The 20,498-nt window shown below is 38.4% G+C and overlaps 2 protein-coding genes across 2 annotated transcripts in view; one reads left to right on the top strand and one right to left on the bottom strand.

Moving 5' to 3' along the window:
* The window catches only part of WRN (WRN RecQ like helicase), a 79,719-nt gene extending 67,576 nt beyond the window's left edge, over window positions 1-12,143 (bottom strand). The window contains exons 1-3 of the mRNA XM_072405250.1: window positions 11,987-12,143; window positions 5,733-5,828; window positions 1,795-1,910 (exon numbers count right to left, since the gene is read on the bottom strand). Of these exons, the coding sequence (XP_072261351.1) occupies window positions 1,795-1,910; window positions 5,733-5,813 (197 nt within the window). The 5' untranslated portion in view covers window positions 5,814-5,828; window positions 11,987-12,143. The remainder of the gene's footprint in view (window positions 1-1,794; window positions 1,911-5,732; window positions 5,829-11,986) is intronic.
* A 124-nt stretch (window positions 12,144-12,267) lies between these two features.
* Window positions 12,268-20,498, top strand: part of PURG (purine rich element binding protein G) — a 28,032-nt gene continuing 19,801 nt past the window's right edge. The window contains exons 1-2 of the mRNA XM_072405248.1: window positions 12,268-12,403; window positions 20,164-20,227. The gene's annotated coding sequence lies outside the window, so the exon portion shown is untranslated. The remainder of the gene's footprint in view (window positions 12,404-20,163; window positions 20,228-20,498) is intronic.

Here is a 20,498-nt window from a genome sequence, read left to right as displayed (position 1 = left end):
GATCCAGCAAACCTAAAATGAATTTATTAAAAGTCATTTGGAATTTGTTAGCAAATATTTTCAATCCTGAACCAGATCCATTGCAGGTTTGCTGGATCACCCAGCTTCACTGATGAAAGTGTATCCTCTCCCACCTTGGAGAGTTTACTAATTCAGGCCCAATGAGCCTATCCTACTCACAGAGCTTGCATCAGAATTTGTTTTGAAATGGCACAGAGATGCAATTAAACCCATTTCACTTGTCTCCTGCAGTTCTTTCTGAAAATAGTTCCTAAAGATTTTCACTTAATGATAATTTTGTGATTAAGTTTAAGTGATTTAGATTAAGTTTTAATTCCCATTAGAACGTCAATGATATCAAGATGTATAGTTAATGGCAAGTAAAGTAGGTATAGATAAATTAACAGCACTGCATCGATATTTGTAGATGCATCAATCCTATTCTCTTGTGCAATGTTGCCAAAGATTCAGCTGATTTAACATATAAAATTGCCCACCATTTCTCTATGCAAGTAACTGCAGCACCATGCACTCTATTTCATTCAAAAAGCCCAGACTGTGAAGATGATGCCTTGGCTGTTTGTGTCACCATGGCTGCAGCATCATCACATTCTGTGTATTTTAGGATGGTGGGTAGGTCAAACATCTTTTTCTGCTATAAATATATTTATTTCCTTTACAATTAGAGCACAAGTTTATCATTGTAGGAATAGCATAGTTATTGCACAAATTCTGTACAGTGATTTCAAGTAGCAAAATTCTTTTTCTGCGACTCAGCCACTACTCACAGTCTAAAGCCGTAAATGCATGTGTCCAATCTACAGTTACATCTCAAAGATAGTATAGTTTTGGTGTAAAGAAGCATGTTAGTTTAATTAATACTTCATATATATATATATATATATATATATATATATATATATATATAATATAAAAAAAATACATAAAAAATATAAAATGTTATAAAAATTACATTAATGTTTATTGGATTATCTGAAAGCAAAATGGTGGGTGTTTCAGTGTCAAATCACAAAGGATGAGGTTTTGGCATGTGGATTACCACAGCTTCATAAAGTGACAGGTTTCATGGAAACATCATTAGACTATTTACATCATCCAATCTTATCTTTAATGTACTGTAAAATATTTTATAGATAACAGGAAGATGAGTATATCATATTGGGTACCTTTAATAGATGTTGTATTAAATAATAAATACAGGCATGCGCCTTATGGCCTAATGGTGCAATGGAATATGACATATTTAGACACTGTCAGTTAAACAATGTGAGAGATATTGCACATAAGAAACTGAGTTTTTGTTCCAATTTCCTACAGAATTAAAGATATAAACTACTGCTATGAGTGACAGCTGCATAGCCATATCACAATATTTCACAGCACTAAGGTCTCAGATTCACATCTCAGCCCAGTCACTCATCTAGTCACTGCATGGTTAAATGGCTTCCGTCCACATTGGCCATAAACTATGGTTACGATATGTTGATATGGTAGGGATATGAGATTGAGAGACAATAACTAAAGGCTCTGTAAAGCACTTTGGAAGATGTCAGTGGTATTTAAGTACATAAGAAATTTATTATTAAAAATACCCAAGACAAAATCTCCAAAGAAAAACCAAAAAAGCCAAACCTGACTGTTCTATACAAAAACTAAACTTGCCTCTGTTTACATGAATTATTACTACTGCTTTACTCTGAAAGCAGAAGTTATAATTAATATAAAAAAATGAAAGGTAAAATTAGGTGTCCATAATAGGGATTGTGTGCTTACCTGATACATTCTGACAAGTAAGAGCAATCATTTGACTCATAACTATAGTAAACTGAACCTGTAAATTCCAAGAATGGGAGACTGTCTTCCAAAATGTTCTTCTTCCAGACACATTTCTAAGTAACAAAACAAATTAAAGCATCAATGCAAAGCACAAATGAGGCTTGCAGTTTAATAATATTTTTTTTATATTACTATACCCAACTTAGTCTAATTCTCAGGTAAATAAAAGCAACTTAAAAATCCCCAATGCATTATTGTTATTACACAGTATTTATTTAGTGACAACATAATACGCAACGCTTTACAAAGTTCATAGTCACTAACTGTCCCTCAAAGAAACTCACAATTTAATGTTCCTACCATAGTCATATTTAATACAGTCTAAGGAAGACAATTAACCTAACTGCATGTTTTTGGGATGTGGGAGGAATCCCACGCAAACAAGGGGAGAACCTGCAAACTCCATGCATATAGTGACCTTGGACCTAGTGCTGCAAAGGCCACAGTGCTAACCTCTGAGCCACAGATCATTTCTTTTTGCAGTACCCTATATTATTTCCCCAGATTTTTCTATCTTCGGATGAACCAGGTATTTAGAGGGATGCATTAAGACTTTCAACAAAGTAAAGGAGAAAGAACACTTAAATTGTCAGCAAACAAAATCTCTGTCAGACAGTATGCAGACCAGAAAAAACAGAAAAAAATTTAGACAATCTTATCTGAATGCTTGTTCTGGACTCATAGAAAAAAGTTTGAAGCTAGAAATTACCAAGAGGTTATTGCAAGAATGTTGCATTTGTGACAGAAGAGCTGAAACCTGTTATTCTGAAAAATGTCTTTTCTTTCTTTTCTTTTAACTTATTTTCCAAACTTTGAGATGTCTGAAAGAGTATTTACCCCACTAGCCAGAGCTGTGTTCTCCAGTGCCAAGAGAGCAACAGAAGTAAATACAATAGCCTGCACAGGCGACCCACTATTTAACCAGAATGAACTGCAGTTGAATTTGATTTACAGCAGTTCTCCTACTTAGCAAACAGCCTGAAGACAAGTAAGTGATGTGTTTGTGGGACAGGATGTGAAGAGAAATATTTTAAGAAAGACACAAAAGACAGTTTACCACTTGGTATCAGCCTATACAAGTTACTTGACTATACAATAAACTCCTTTCAACATATGAGTGAAATTGTAATACTTATTATTTTGATGTATCACTAGGCAAAACCATGTTTTTGTTCTAGCTTTAGATAGACTGGGTAAGATTCAAACAAGGTCAAGTTTTTATTGCCATCAGTGCAAATTCAATTACCTCATTTGTTATTTGTATTTGTAGCCAACGTGACCAAGAAATAAAGTAATGTGAAATTTAAACTTTAGTTCCTGTACCAAGAAGTAAAGGGAAATCATGCAATGGGTAACTCGTTGTGAGGTTGCTGTCCAAGAGTAGAATTCTCCACACTGTCCTTAACAGGAAATGAGGCTAAATTCCCATATAGCAGACAAACAGCAAAAAATAAACTGGCAGGGGGTTTTAATGTTTTGTACTGTATCCAAATCAATACAAATGCTTGTCTTTTCAAACAGCCTGGTATGTCTTACTGACCACACACCACTAGTAGTGTGATCTTTTTATTTGACTTTACTTGTGATCGTCCACATCCTCATCATCTACATCTGCTTACAGGTGTATGTCATGAGTCACCTGATCTTGACATGATAACACAAAGGGGGAAGAGGTGTTTTATGTGTATGATACATCAATGTGTTTAATATATTTAAATACATTTATTCAGGGAAAAACAATGAATTGAATGGGTTTGCCTCTATAGGCTTTTCATTCATCTACTAATTGCTTTGCTGCAAATGAGAAGGCTACAAAGGATAAATAACCTATATAGATTACTCTCTCCAGCCCATTTAACCCGGGCTCACCACCTGGCTATTTACAGTTAGGCCAACAAATATTTGGACAGGGACAACTTTTTTCTAATTTTGGTTCTGTACATTACCACAATTAATTTTAAATAAAACAACTGCAGACTTTCAGCATTAATTCAGTGGGTTAAACAAAAAGATTGCATACAAATGTGAGGAACTAAAGCTTTTTTTATTTTACACAATCACTTCATTTCAGGGGCCCAAAATTAATTGGACAATTGACTCAAAGGCTATATCATGGGCTGGTGTGGGCAACTCCTTATGCCATTATCAATTAAGCAGATAAAAGGCCTGGAGTTGATTTGACGGGGGAGCTTGTATGTGGAAGATTTTGCTGTGAACAGACCACATGCGGTCAAAGGAGCTCTCCAGACCTGGACGTCCACGGAAGACAAGTGGTTGATGATCGCAGAATCATTTCCATGGTGAAGAGAAACCTCTTCACAACAGCCAACCAAGTAAACAACACTCTCCAGGAGGTAGGCGTATTGATATCCAAGTCTACCATAAAGACAAGACTGCATGAAAGTAAATACAAAGGGTGCACTGCAAGGTGCAAGCCACTCATAAGCCTCAAGAATAGAAAGATTGGACTTTGCTGAAAAACATCTAAAAAAGCCAGCATAGTTCTGGAAAAACATTCTTTGGACAGATGAAACCAAGATCAACCTTTACCAGAATGGTGGCAAGAAAAAAGTATGGGGAAGGACGTGGAACAGCTCATGATCAAAGCATCGTACATCATCTGTAAAACATGGCGGAGGCAGTGTGATGGCTTGGGCGTGCATGGCTGCCATGGCACTGGGACACTAGTGTTTATCCATGATGTGACACAGGACAGAAGCAGCTGGATGAATTCTGAGGTGTTCAGAAACATGCTGTTTGCTCAAATTCAGCTAAATGCAGTCACATTGATTGGAAGGCATTTCATAATACAGATGGACATTGGCCCAAAACATACAGCCAAAGCAACCCAGGAGTTTATTAAAGCAAAGAAGTGGAATATTCTTGAATGGCCGAGTCAGTCACCTGATCTGAACCTAATTGAGCATGCATTTCACTTGTTAAAGACTAAACTTCGGACAGAAAGGGCCACAAACAAACAGCAACTGAAAGCCGCTGCAGTAAAGGCCTGGCAGAGCCCCTGAAATGAAGTGATTGTGTTAAAAAAAAGTTTTAGTTCCTCACATTTTTATGCAATCTTTTTGTTCAACCCACTGAATTAAAGCTAAAAATCTGCAGTTCAACTGCATCTGAGTTGTTTCATTTCAAATTAATTGTGGTAATGTACAAAACCAAAATTTGAAATAAGTTGTCTCTGTCCAATATTTATGAACCTAACTGTATGTATGGTTACTGAATAGTTGGGTAACAATACAGGGGCTGCCATCTGGCTGCAACTTCTCCCCACTTAGCTTAAAAAATATTCTAGGGAAAATATTGGATTATTCCTAATCTATTCACATATACTTGTATTCATGTCCTTATTTAATACCAATCACAAACAAGCTTCAACAATATAGGTTACAAATGTCTTTTCTAAAAATCAGTAATAGTGAGACACAATGGAGTGTTTTTATTGTAATATTTACAACAATAAATATTTTGATAGAAAAGGAAGACATGTACTGTTCAAGAGACCCTAGCAATTAAAAAAAAAAAATAATGATTGTCCACAAAGGGTCTCCAACTAATTTCTCTCTTGTGATTCGTAATTCTATTGCTATTTGACATTTTAAATACATTTGGTATGGGGCAGTACAAAAATCAAGGAAGACGGGACTAATTTTCCAGACACAGTTTATGCCAGGGGCTAAAAATGAAAGACTTTAAGGATTCTATCTATTTTACCATTGGAAACATTTTCTGAAAGGTTTCCTCTAAAATTAAAAAAAATAAATAAATTATAACTGCAACATATTTTTACTGCAACATCCTAAATGTTTATTGGTATGAGTCTATCAAAATGTCTCTAAAAAGGCTAAATAAATCCCACTTGCCTTTTTAACCTCATTTGGACCACTTGTATCATGTGCAGACATCCATTTGGGAAGCTTTCTTTGTTCTCCACTCATTTTCATAAAAGTGAAAGCAACCTGCAGACAAATAAAAAGGTTTCACAAATGTAATATCTCAAAACATGTTAACTGCAGAATGTACATACATTGAAATGTAAGATGTATATTAGAATAAAATAAACATGGAAAACAAAAACAGTCTCAGTGTTTTTTTATGCAAAGAGATAATTTTGCAACAGCATTTATGTTTAAAAACAAGTTACACAGACCATTAGGTTGAGGATAAAGTAAATTCAGAATTATACCAGATAGTATTTCAAAGTAATTTCCTTCAAAATAGGAAACTATATTATGCTCTTCAAAATTGCAGTGCTGAGAAAGCAAAACTTTCAACCTGCAAAGGTACAATAACAGGAGATTTCATTTTCCAGACCTTCAACTGAAGCATCAGTGTCATAGCAGGGAAGGATATTAGGTGCTGTTGTGTCCATATTTATTTCCAACAGATAAATTGGACAATTTGTTCAGGGTCATGTACACAGGAAACCTCTACTAGTAATATTAGTATGGAATTCAATGTAAAGAAACAAGTGGAAAGTGGATGTGAAAACATAGGAGTTGGACCTTCCTGGAGTATCAATGATTGGAAGAAATAACAATTTATTTTATTTTAAGTTTTATAAATGTCATAGAAAAGTTGGAAAAATAACCACATAACCGTGGGACAAAAACAAGTCCCAAAACTAGGATATACCCATGTAATCAGTAGACTGTTCTCTCCTCCTTCCCAAAAACCTAAAGAAAAAAATAAAATTAACCCCCTTCGAGAAACCATGCGCCCTTATATCAGACATAGATCTAATTAACTGCTCCCAAAGCTCTCCTGTCATACCAGAACATGTGGCGAAAAGTTTCCATAATATCATGTAGCTGAGATGGAGATAGTGAGTACTGCAGATATTGCATCCACATTCCAAAGAACTTTGTGGGTGAGTGTCTCAGTGTTTGGTAGCTTCAGTTTTGTCAACCAACATAAGGGTTTGCAAATAATTAGTGCATTGCGTTATTGTGTGTGTGTGTGGGGGGGGGGGTTGGGGGGTAGAGGCGGTATAAAAGCAGTGCCCTGCCGTGGAAAAAAAACTGACTTAACCTGCAAAAAATACAAAAAGTGTTGGAAGGGGAGGGCAAACTTAGCCCGAAGGATATAAAAAGATATAAGACAGTTTGTGTCATCTAACAAATCACCCAGCTTCGTAATACCTCCCCTTACCCATAATTTATATGCGTTATATTGCAACCTGAGAAAAACTAGGTGACAAATGCCAATATTGACACAACTTATCCCGCAAAGTATCCCGCAGAAGCAAATTTGTACGTACAGTGTGTGGTATGCTAGCATATGGAGCAATAAAATAAGCCAAGCAACGACCAAGGTCGCACCAATAAGGATTCTAGCCTGACATGCTAGGTTTGTACTTGCGTATGTCCGGGAAACTAATACCAAGACATTGTTTAGATTGAACAAGTTTAGATCTAGCAATCCGAGGGGTCTTACCCTGCCACAGAAAAGCTGTAAAGGCAGCTTTTAATTCTGAATATCAGAATGTCTTAACAAAAAGGGCAGTGTTTGCATGGGATATAATAAACGCGCAAAGCTAATCATTTTAAGTGACATCCCCCCATCAGAGATAAAGGTAAAGATTTCCAGCTCTATAATTCTGTCAAAATTTTGGTAATAATAGGAGTATAATTCAATTTATACATATCAGGAACTTGCCTGGTGACCTGGACTCCCAAATAGGTAAAAACACGCTTGACTAATTTCAAACCCAAATTGCGTATAAAGGAAAAATGCTCAACAGGCACCGTTGGATGTAGATATAAAAATTCACTTTTATTAGAATTTATGCAGAATCCAGAAAAAGATCCAAAAAACTGTATATGTCGCAATAATATAGGTACATTTTTTTCTGGGTTCCCTAGAAACAGCATAACATTGTCTGTAAACATGGCTAGTTTGACTTGTTTATTTTGAATAGTTATCCCTGTAAATAAATTTGGATCATGAAAAGATCTCACCAGCCGCTCAATGGCCAAATTGAACAAAAGTGGCGATAAGGGGCAGCCCTGAAGTGTACCTCTCCCCAGCAAAAAAGTGGGGACAACACTCCCGCCACCTGTACTTGGGCTAAAGGAACAGAGTATATTGCTACTATAAATTGTGCAAATAATGCTGTAAATCCAAACTGGCGGAGCACAGCGTGAAGCCAAGGCCACTCAATACTATCAAACGCCTTCTCCGCATCGAGTGCCAATAAAGCGCTCGACCTAGAAAAGGAGCTAACCAATCTATTATGTTCCAGGACAGTTAGCACTTTTCTAACATTATAGGCTGTAGATCTACCCAATACAAAACCTGCCTGGGCCAGGCTAACTAGTTTTGGCAAAAGCAACGCCAGACGGCCAGTCAAAATTTATGACAGCAGCTTAACATCAACACTTAAACGTGAAATGGGTCGGTAGGACCCAGGGTCCAACAGATCTTTTTGCTTTTTATGCAAAACTTTAATATAGGCCGAGCAGCCGGAAGACAGATAAGTACACCTTGAATACATATCATTATATAATGTGGTTAATGTAGGGGGAAACTTCCACCAATATTTCAAAAAATTCGGCCAGTAAGCCATCCGGTCCTTGAGCCTTGAAATTAGCTGACCGCTTGACAACAGAAGTAACTTCCTCAGATGTAATAGGAGAATTAAGACAGATGGGGTAATTACAACCAATCTAAAAATGGCTGACCCAGTGCAATATCACTTATCATTCTTGTAATAGGAAGAAAACACAGCAGGGATATCACAGGGTAAGTGTTGTACAGAGTCTGTAGCATCACGAACACTTGTAATTCTCGGAGGTGTTCGAAAACCTTTGGCTAGATTGGCAAGCAGTCAGCCTGATTTGTTGCCAAATCTATAAAAAAGTCTGCTGTTTTAAAAGGAAGAATGTTAGTATCATACTGATGAAGCCACACCACCGTAGATGGTTTAGTTAAATCCATCAGTTCCACTGTGAAGGCTTACGTTTACAATAATGTTGCTAGAGGAGACAGTTGCCTGAAATGGTAACACAAATTCCAGGTTGTATGGACTCTCCTTTTAATAAAACTTGGTATTTGGGACATATTTGGAAACAGTACCCCCCAGTTCTTTTACCAAAGGTAAAAAGGTTTCAATACCCAATCTTTCTAAATATACATTTGCAATTCAGAAACCTTCCCTGCGGTTTCTCAGTAGCTCCTATGATTCCAATTTGCCATAACTGGTCAACTTGCCAGTTTTTTCTCAGATCCAAGAAATGCTAGTGGCAATAGTTAGTCTGAACAGCTCAGACTCTGGGCTGGGAAGTAAAGATTTAGCACTTGACTTCCTTCCTGAAGTGATACAGAAAGGGAGAGCACCGAGCACTCCTATGTCCAGGCAGCATCTTTATTTGTAAATTAAGACTAATGAAAAACAATTGGTTACAGCAGAAATATAGTAAAAAGTTCCCCTCTGTTCCTATGGATTTGTTACAGTTATTACTTTTAGGAACATATACCCATAGCTGCTCAACTCACTTCTCCAATGATCTACTAATGACTTCCTAGCGCATATCTTGGTCACATGCATGACTTCCAAGCCTTTAAGAGCCATCACCACTCTCTGGAATGGTCTTCCTTGTCTTATTCAGCTTGCTCCTACTTTCCGCACATTTAAAAGAGCCCTTAAAACACATCTTTTCAAACTTGCCTTCTCGCTTTCTCCCATCTCTTAAACTCCCACTACTTATCCACAGTTCCATATTCCCCTTCTACTGTGTACTACTCTTTCCACCTCTTAGATTGTAAGCTCTTCTGGGCAGGGTCCTCCCCTCCTGTGTCATTGTTTGTATTTGTCATTTGCAACCCCTATTTATTGTACAGCACTGCGTAATATGTTGGTGCTTTATAAATACATTTTATTTGGTAATCCTTTATAAAAATATTATATTATCAAATATTATATATAAATATAAAGTAACTAAAAGCGTAAACACATTTTCCCATAGTTTCCCTGTTTACAAAGGCTAGGCCTGTGTGCTTGACTAAGATCTTTTGCACGGTGCAGCGTAGAGCAAGCAAACCAGTCAGGTTATGAAGAACAAAATGTTTTATTTCTCTCTTGTACAGCTCTCCTTCTGAAGAGGAAATTATCATGCACTGTGGCTGCTTCATACACTACTGTACTGTAAAAAAGAGGTTATTGCTTTTTTTTTTTTTTTTTTTTTTTTAGTTTGGGACAAAGGCATATAAAATACCTATAAGGGAAATGATGTCAGATTTTTTTGTTTTTACTGCATGTAATGCCCAGCTGTACATGTGTAGTAATTTGGACTACAGTTCAATAAAATATTTCTCTGTTATGAACATTCCTTACAAAGCAACCATTCAAACTACATATGAGCTGTTCCAGCTTTAAAATAATTTTTATTATAATTTCTACTAGCAATCACTTTGGCTAGCATTAAGCACCTTCTGACTAGCCTACAGGATAGGCTACCGGTAATTCCTAAGCCTGAGTCAATGTTCTTTTAGGAGCCCTAAGTAAGAATAACTTCATACCATGAAGGTTAAATAATGCCTTTTACAATAACTTAAACAAAAAACTTAAGAAAGTCAAGCCAATCATTAGCTCAATTTTGTGAACCAAATAATGCCCTAAATAATCAAAAACTTGCATCAATAGATGGACTAAGCACACCTTTGTGAACAATGACAAGCTCTTGTCTGAAAGGCCACCATTATAAACAATAGCACACTCCATATGATCACTGGCAACTTCATAGGCACAAAGAACTGGGGCCTCATTGAGATTTTTAATAGATATCTGGTCCCCTGCTTTTTCTAAATATGACAAAGTGAAATAGTTGTCCAGCCAATATCTAGCTTCTGTAAGGAAGGATTTGCAAGTAGTAGTCCCACCCTAAGATATGTTTGGGATCTTTATAGAAAAATTAAACTTAATAGTATTTCCAAGAATCTTTTTCCTGACGGCATCCTCATTTTGACCCATTCTCTAAATGTATGTCTGTGTGATAATGTTTTGTTATCTATGGTCTCCCTTCAAGTATGGTGGTTAAAATGCTTAGGCTAGGTACACACGTGCAATGGTTCTCGTCCGATAATCGGCTCAGGGCTGATATCGGACGAGAATCTTGTATGTGTACAGGGCTCGTCATCCATCATATGAACGACCGTTCTGGCAGATCAATGGAGGACAAATTATCGTAATGGAAGTGAAGGGGGAGAGAGAGAGCAGCGGGGTGCCCCCCTCCCCTCTCCATTGAGTAGAACGTTGCTATATGTACAGCACTCGTTCATGCATCGTGCAGTCATTGGAAAAAATCATGGAAGATCCTTTCCAACAATTATTGCACGTGTGTACATAGCCTTATTTGATAAAATGTATAGTGCTGTAATACACAGTGCACACTGCAGCCCTAAATGTAAAGTTCTGGGCAAATTGAAATGATGAAAGCCATTTTTAAGACAAAATGTAATACTTTACTTATGCATGGCCCCCTATCATCAAATGCCAATACATCTTTTAAAATAAGGCCTGTTTTATTACATCATTTTTTTACAGGCCAGTAATGTAATCACTGTGTTTGTGCTTCTCTTTGCGATACAAGCAGGTGGAAGGGACCAGTAGGGTGTTGTACAAGGCTTCCTAAAGACCTCAAAGCAGAGAGATCAATCAGAAAAGGAAAGGATAGAAGGGGTTATTTATAAAACAGGGAGTCTGACATCCGGGAATAGATTACGGTCATTGACGCGCATGGACCTGGAAGATTCCCACAGGGGAACGTCTGATTTCATGTTTTATAAATAGAGCCAAGAGTTCATTTCTTCTTTTGCAGAAAACGTTTTATTTGCCAATCTCACTACAAAGGTGCCTGGAAGATCACTTTATTACACTGTGGGCTATGGTGATGAGTGTGTATGCACAGAATATAACAAAGTAACATTTATATTGTTATATATATTTATATTATATACACACATAATAAATGACACTGTTTATTGTGCAGTCCATGTACATGGAGCCTCCTGCATGGCATGTAATGTGGCCCCATACCTCAGTTCACTCTGGGGACCGCATTATCTAGGACCAGAGCCCCCAACATATGGCAGTACAGGTGAGAAAAGTTTTACTTACACAGCAAACGTCACGTAATGGCTATGATAAACTCCAGAAAGAGAAGGACAACATTCGGGCTTGCAGACCCCAATAACAACACATATCAGAAGCAGCAAATCCGCACTGACCCCAGGCACTCAGGCGCGTTCAGGCGGCGCGCTGTCACCAGCACTGCTGAAGCCGACATGGGAGAACTTTTCCGCCCTCACTACAGTCGACTTTCTGATTGGTCGAGCCGTATTCCCCACAATCCCATCCGATAGAGCAGACAGCTTCCGCCCTGTCAGGCTTGTCTCCAGGACCTTGCCGCTTTGTGGTGGTGACGTCATTCTGCGCCAACGCGCAGATGGAGAATTCATTCCTGGACGGCCATGAAAACAGGAGGAGCGCTGTGCCCAGGCTGAGCCGAGGAGCGGGGAGGCCCGCAATGTAACAGTGAGTAAGAGGCCTCTCTTGCTGCGTGCGGGTGGAATGCAGGGTCGCCAGTGACAGCACAGACATGGTGCAGGGAAATGTCACCCCCTCTGCTGCCAGCCTGTCTGTAGCTCCTCTACACTGACAGGGAAAGCTGCAAGGTCAGGAAAGGATTGCTATGACATCTCCCCATTGCCCTGTGTATGGCCTGCTCAGCAATCCCTGTATGATGCCTGTGCACATCTGATTCTTATAATGGGAGTAGATGGGGGGGCTGTGTGTTGTGTCATCCCCAAAGAACCCTGATGGAATGCTCACATCCTGCTCCTTTCTGTGGGATTGCAATATGGAGGGTAAAAGGCCAACATGCTCCATCCACTTAAATCACGCCATGCCATTGCCACAATGGGGTTTTGTTCTATTTTTAGCATTTACCCTGAGTAAGCTGATGAGATGTGTGATGTAAGCCGGAGTGATTGTTGGGGGATGGATCGCTGTACGATGATCCCCCCGGTCTCTGGTAAAGTCAGCCAACCTATAAAATCTCATACAGGCCATATAGTATATGCAAAAAAACATGATAAACAAGCCTGCAGGGACATGCTTGCAAACATAAAAAAACCTTTAAATACAATTTCCTTTATTTATTTGGCCATGATCATGTGACCTCCGAAATCTTGTGCAGTGCTGTGGGTGGTCTGGCGGTCGTGATGCTGGTAGAGGTTGTGTGTCCCAGGCTGACAACACCTCCGGGCTGATGGACACTTAAGCTGATGTTGTCACCGATCTGGGCTGACAACACCACTGCAATCATATCATAATCAACTACACCGGAAATGTAGAAATAGGAGCAGCACAGGTAGAGTCATCTGGTAACTAGTGGGGACCAAGGAAAAAATAAACCCGCTTTAATGCAAAAAGCTTAAGATGTAAGGTCTTTTTTACTTTTTATTTGAAGTTCCATTTTATTGTGTTAATGTCGTGTTCAGTTTTTATAAAGCAACAGCTTTTATTAAAATATGTGGTGATCCCGCTAAGAAGATCTGTCTGATCTAAAGATCATTCTCCCAGATGCAGTGTTTCATTGGCATTCCATTACATGTGCTTCTAATGGGACCTAAAATCTGCCACTGCTTTGGCTCACTCCATGGTTGTACATCTTGATGCCAACCTGGGCAATGATATGCAGCCCTTCATGGAGAACGTATACTGGAGGGGTGAGAGGGAATCCAAAAGTGTTAGGATGCAATAAAAGATTTGAAACGCTGAAAAAAAGAATGGCATTTGTTTGATACACAAGGTTTTTGCATATTAAATGTCATTGAATTATGGTTCACATTTTATTTGGGGATTCTGTATATAGCCTGAACTGTGTATTAGAAGAAGCCCTTCAACATTTAGTTAGTTGTCATGCTTATATAATCCTCAACAACGCTGCCTCATTTATTTGGATTTCCATCAAATTACACAGCAGGAGAATAAGATAAACTATGGATGTAAAATGTATGGATGGTGGTTAAACAACCATTCTCAATGTTGAAACATATATGGAGGTTTTTGGCTTTGAACAGGGACTACATGAACAGCCAGGAAATATAAAGATAAACTAAGTTCAAGATGAATAATGATCATAGGCAATAATATAACATATTATAGTATTTGGCCTTTTAGCACTATAAGGGGCACAAGAAAAAGAAAGATAAATTGTATTGGAGACATTGTGGCTTGTCATGGTGAATTGTTAGCGGTTCTATAATTGTATCATCATTGTATTTGGGCTCTTTGCAGGAGAATGGAAAGATAAACACTGCTGAAGACTAGTTTGGATGTCAAGTTGGTTAGTCATTGGCAACTGTCTTATATGTTTATAACCAGGTTGTTTGGTTTTTCAGCACCATGGACAGCAATTTAGAATGGAAGGGTGAAACCTATTCAACTGTAAACAAAAAGGAGCAATAGTAATCTTGAAAAATATAAAATTGTTTAACAGCAAAAAAGGTGGTTATTGCTATTAACTAACTTTATATAGCTAGTTTCTGGGGCTAAAATTATCTTTTTACCATACAATAGTTTCTCTACACTGTTACCCTATTTGGATCTTTTATTAGAGTTTTTTTCACTACAGTTTGACTGAGAGGTAATGTGTTGAACAGGAGGCTTCCTGTCAAGTTCCAGCTGTTTTGCACAAAAAATTCTCCCATTCTTAAATCATTGGGCGATGACTTTGACAAATTGCAACAGCAGCCTATCTTTTGGTTGGCAGAATAACTGTTTTTAAGATGGGTTCCCCAAAGAAACTTAAATCCTTTGCTAAAAAAAACTATCTGGAAGGGTAAAACCTTAGGCTCAACGTACTTTGTAAAGCCAAACAACACAGAGCTTGGGCTTACCTGAGTTTGAGCATTATCACTCTGCTACCATCATATCCAGAGCACTACCGGTAGAACCTACACACAGAGACCCTTTGCTAATTGAACAATGTACAGTTAGGTCCATAAATATTTGGACAGAGACACTTTTTTTTCTAATTTTGGTTCTGTACATTACCACAATTAATTTTAAATGAAACAACTCAGATGGAGTTGAACTGCAGACTTGCAGCTTTAATTCAGTGGGTTGAACAAAAAGATTTCATAAAAATGTGAGGAACTAAAGCCTTTTTTTTTACACAATAACTTCATTTCAGGGACTCAAAAGTAATTGGACAATTGACTCAAAGGCTATTTCATGGGCTGGTGTGGGCAATTCTTTTGTTATGTCATTATCAATTAGGCAGATTAAAGGCCTGGAGTTGATTTTAGGGGGGGGGGGGGGGGGTGCTTGTATGTGGAAGATTGTGCTGTGAACAGACAGCATGCAGTCAAAGGAGCTCTCCATGCAGGTTAAACAAGCCATCCTTACGCTGCAAAAACAGAAAAAAACCTGAGAAATTGCTACAATATTTGGAGTGGCAAAATCTACAGTTTGGTACATAATGAGAAAGAAACAAAGCACTGGTGAACTCGGCAACGCCAAAAGACCTGGACGTCCACGGAAGACAACAGTGGTGGATGATGGCAGAATCATTTCCATGGTGAAGAGAAACCCCTTCACAACAGCCAACCAAGTGAACAACACTCTCCAGGAAGTAGGCGTATCGATATCCAAGTCTACCATAAAGAGAAGACTGCATGAAAGTAAATACAGAGGGTGCACTGCATGGTACAAGCCACTCATAAGCCTCAAGAATAGAAAGGCTAGATTGGACTTTGCTAAAAAAAAGCTAGCACAGTTCTGGAAAAACATTCTTTGGACAGATGAAACCAAGATCAACCTTTACCAGGATGATGGCAAGAAAAGAGTATGGAGAAGGCGTGGAACAGCTCATGATGCAAAGCATAGCACATCATCTGTAAAACATGGCGGAGGCAGTGTGATGGCTTGGGTGTGCATGGCTGCCAGTGGCACTGGGACACTAGTGTTTATCCCATGATGTGACACAGGACAGAAGCAGCCGAATTAATTCTGAGGTGTTCAGAGACATACTGTCTGCTCAAATCCAGCTAAATGCAGTCACATTGATTGGGAGGTGTTTCATAATACAGATGGACAATGGGCCAAAACATACAGCCAAAGCAACCCAGGAGTTTATTAAAGCAAAGAAGTGGAATATTCTTGAATGGCCAAGTCAGTCACCTGATCTGAACCCAATTGAGCGTACATTTCACTTGTTGAAGACTAAACTTCGGACAGAAAGGCCCACAAACAAACAGCAACTGAAACCCGCTGCAGTAAAGGCCTGGCAGAGCATTAAAAAGGAGGAAACCCAGCATCTGGTGATGTCCATGAGTTCAACACTACAGGCTCTCATTGCCAGCAAAGGGGGTTTCAACCAAGTATTGGAAATGAAAATTTTATTTTCAGCTTTTTAATTGGTCCAATTACTTTTGAGCCCCTGAAATGAAGTGATTGTGTTAAAAAACAAAAAAAAAGGCTTTAGTTCCTCACATTTTTATGCATTTTTTTTGTTCAACCCACTGAATTAAAAGCTGATAGCCTGCAGTTTAACTGCATCTGAGTTGTTTCATTTCAAAATAATTGTGGTAATGTACAGAACCAAAATTAGAAAAAAGTTGTCTCTGTTCAAATATTTATGGACCTAACTGTATGTGGACGCTTTCCCTGTGAGCTCGTATGTAGGCTTTCTGCATTCATTGGCAATCCTTGATGTTTGGCTAAAATATGTTGCTAGGTATAAACTTTCATCTTGGCCTGGCCCTCTAACACATTTATTTGATAATCCAGACTTTCCTAGAAGAATACTGTACTTGGCCACACGTGGATTATTATTAATATTATTAATAAACAGGATTTATATAACACCAACATATTACGCAGTGCTGTACATTAAATCCGGGTAGCAAATGACAGACAGTTACAGACAGTGAGGAAGACAAAGACGAGATGACCCTGCCCTGAAGAGCTTACAATCTAGGAGGTGGGGGAACTCTTGCACAATAGGAGGGGAGATATGTAGTGGTGGGAAGTAGTGAGGGTTTTAAGAGACAAGAAGATGGGAGGGTTTTAAGAGACAGAAGATGGGTAGGTAAGTCTGAAAAAGTGTGTTTTGAATGCTCTTTTAAATGAGCAAAAGGTAGGAGCAAGCGGATGAGGAAGACCATTCCAGAGAGTTGGGGCAGCTCTAGAAAAGTCTTGTAGCCATGCATGTGATGAGGTTATGAGTAGGAAAGTCATTAGTAGATCATTGGAGGAGCGAAGAGAGCGGCTAGGTCTGAAAGGTAGATTGGACAGGAGCTGTGGAGGGATTTGAAGGGAAAGCACAGCAGCTTAAATTTGATTCTCAAGTGAAATGGAAGCCAATGAAAAGAACTACAAAGAAATGCAGCGGAAGCAGAGCTGTGGGAAGGATGGAGGAGTCTAGCTGCAGCATTCATAATAGATTGTAGAGGAGAGAGTGGAATACCAGAGAGGACGATGTTACAGTAGTCCAGATGAGAGATAAGAGTGTACAACTAGTTCTGTGGTCTCGGGACAGGTAGGGGCAGTTTTTGGAGATGTGTTTCCATGTTCTGAATATGGGGGGTAAAAGAGAGGGCAGAGTCAAAGGTGACACCAAGACAACGTGCCTGAGGGGGAGGGCCAAATAACAGTGTTGTTAACTGTTAGGAATATGTGAGGGGAATATTTGGAATTTTAGGGGGGAAGATGATGAGTTCTGTTTTATCCAGGTTGACTTTCAGAAATCTGTCAGACATCCATGATGAGATGGCTGACAGGAAGAATGAGACCTTGTCCAGGACTGAGGGGAGACAAGTCAGGGGTGGACAGATAGATTTGAGTGTCATCAGCATAAAGATGCTACTGTAAGCCAAAGGAGGATATGAGACTACCGAGTAAGGAGGTGTACAGAGAAAAGGAGGAGAGTTGGAGAGGAGGAAATACCATTGAAAGAAACTTGAAAGGAGCGGTCAACAAGGATGCCTAACAAGATTGTTTTGTGCCCTCCGCTGCCCCAGTCTACATGCCTCTCCACTTATTTATAGAGCCCTAACTGATTTTCGGGAACTCTGTAGTCTCTCTGAACTCTCCTACAAAAACATGTCTCATTGTAACTATACAAGCTCCTGCTTTATAGAGTTGCTAAAACGCTTCCACACTTTGCTAATGAGTGGAACAGAGACCTGCAAAGGGACCTCTATGGTGGGAAGTGGCTCACAGCCCTCACACCCATGCATCCCCTTGGTAACATGTGGGAGGTAACTGGGCTCTTATTTTCATATTTGGTAGACCGGCCCCTTAATACAAACTTAATAGGGAGATGTTTTTGATACATGTGCAGCTCTTTACTATATCCCCAGAAGTTGCCCTCTTGGAATTTCGTGCCCAAGTTTTGTCTACAATCACCTTTGTTAAATTTTAACATTTTTCTACGTATATTGTTTTATTATGAATTGAAAAACTTGATGCCAATGGTTTACGAAACATCCCTAAATCCCAAGACCTGCAATACTAAAATAGGTTGTTTGAAGGTGATGACCGTCTGTTGCAATAGTAAAGTACCTAGAAAGGTCCTTGGTTAAAGGGTTTTTCAAACAATGATTGATGCAAGGTCAGACATTTTCTGCAGTAGTTTTATAGTTTTTAGAACATAGGAGGCAGAGAGTACAATTTACCTTACACGCTGTCCGTGGTGCTGAAATAACATGTTTTTAAAGTGTACATAGTTTTTTTTTCTTAGTTTATAATTATACTATTCAACTCCAGTTTTCCAGGGCCTGGATCCACCTACATTTGTAGTATTTTTTAAACAGACCGTTTAAAACGTGGTGTGCTTGACAATACATTAGTAAATGACTTTATAGGAAACCCTGATCTGTTAGTTGCCTTTAAGGACTGAAGTTAGACAGCCGCGGCCAGTAAGAAATCTTTTTAATAAATGTTATTGGTAATGCATTATGTGTGCAGCATTGTTTTTGGCAGTGTCCTGGTATATTTTCTCTAGTTTAGACTCAGTTTACATTAAATTTGTTTAAAGGTTTGGCATGACAAACAAATGATTTTGAACTTTGCCAAAATGTGTGCACATCTTTACTACTGCTGTACACAATACAAACATTACATCGACCTATGGTGTTATCACTGGATTGAGCACTGCTTTATGTGTGTGTGTAGTTAAAAGAGAGCTCTAGTAAATACCAGGCATTAAAGTTTTTGGGAGTACTACGTATGGAGAAAATAAATGGCACTTGTTAAAGATAATGCAGAAATAAAGAAATATCTTCCCACTAAGATAGGGGTATTTCAACAATTACACACCCATGTCTGGAACTATAGTAAGATTTCTGCATCTGCACTTCTAGCTTTAGGTTTATACTGAAATTTACATTTAGTTATTAGCATATTGCAGCATGCACCAGAATTGTTAAAACCTACTTTGCTGTGGGTAGAGCTAATTGCCTTGCTGTCATGCTAAATCTGTGTATCTTTGTACTTTAAATCACTGACCTGGAACAAGCATAGCTATTCAAATGTCTGGTTTTTTTTTCCAATTTTCATTCATGGTTTTTTTTACCTTGTACTCTTACGGATATTGCAGATGGGTGCATGTTGTTTAATCGTTGTACTTACTGTCTCTGTCTGAGTAGAAATAGCCGCTCAGTGTACTTTAGGTGTCTGTTGAAGGCTCTTGTTTCTCTTCTCTTAAGCAGCCTGTAAAATAAGGCAGTTTACAAGCCTAAAGGAGGTTAAGGCTATCTGTTTACAAAGTAAATGTGTTACAGAATGCCAATTCACCTCCTGTTATGAAAGGTGTGCTGCATACCCTGGTAGGTATAAGTTGTATCAACAATAACTAGGAGGAAAAGGCGGTATTTCAAATGAAGTTAGCCATGTATAATGTTACAGTTCACATTAATATACATGCAGGTTCCCACGTGTATATTGATGTGAACATTATACATTTCTAATTTGCTTTAATTTTGTAAATATATTGCTGCATTTGAAATACCCTGTCTTTTCCTCCCACTTATTGTTGATATATCTGTTAACAAAGCCTTTAGTTTAACTTCCTTTAATTCTGCACCATGGTTGTATGGCATTTTTGGAGTAAACCGAATCGAGCTCAGACAGGAGATAGAATGGTCTTTGTGGGAATGTCACTAACTTTTCTGTTATTTCTGTTATCTGTCTTCTCTGTGTAAAAATCATGTAATCCATCAGAAGTGAAGCTGCTATATATTGTTTCTAAAATTGGATAACATCTGTTATTTTTGATTTTCTAGGAGCTACAACTCTGGTGTTGAGAAGGTTCGGAAAGACCTTGATGATATCTTTGTTTGGGCACAGGTTAGTCCTCACATGTTCATTCAGCTTTGCTAATAGTTTAAGACAGTAAAAAGTAGTAAAAGATATGTACCGTATATACTGATATCCTTTTCTCACCTTTAATGTGCTTATACTCCACTGTTGTTCACATGTGTGAAAACATATCACTCCTGAAAAAAAAAAACCTTAAAGCTGCATTCATGCACACTTAATAATAGAGAACCACATTTTCTAGCAGACCTTCATTTTGTTGGCCTTTTAATCCATTTTACTATTTAACACTTTCTTTTTA

The sequence above is a fragment of the Pyxicephalus adspersus genome, chromosome 3, assembly GCF_032062135.1.
Source record: "Pyxicephalus adspersus chromosome 3, UCB_Pads_2.0, whole genome shotgun sequence".
In the NCBI taxonomy this organism is placed as follows: domain Eukaryota; kingdom Metazoa; phylum Chordata; class Amphibia; order Anura; family Pyxicephalidae; genus Pyxicephalus; species Pyxicephalus adspersus.
This window is presented reverse-complemented; position numbering and strand designations above follow the sequence as displayed.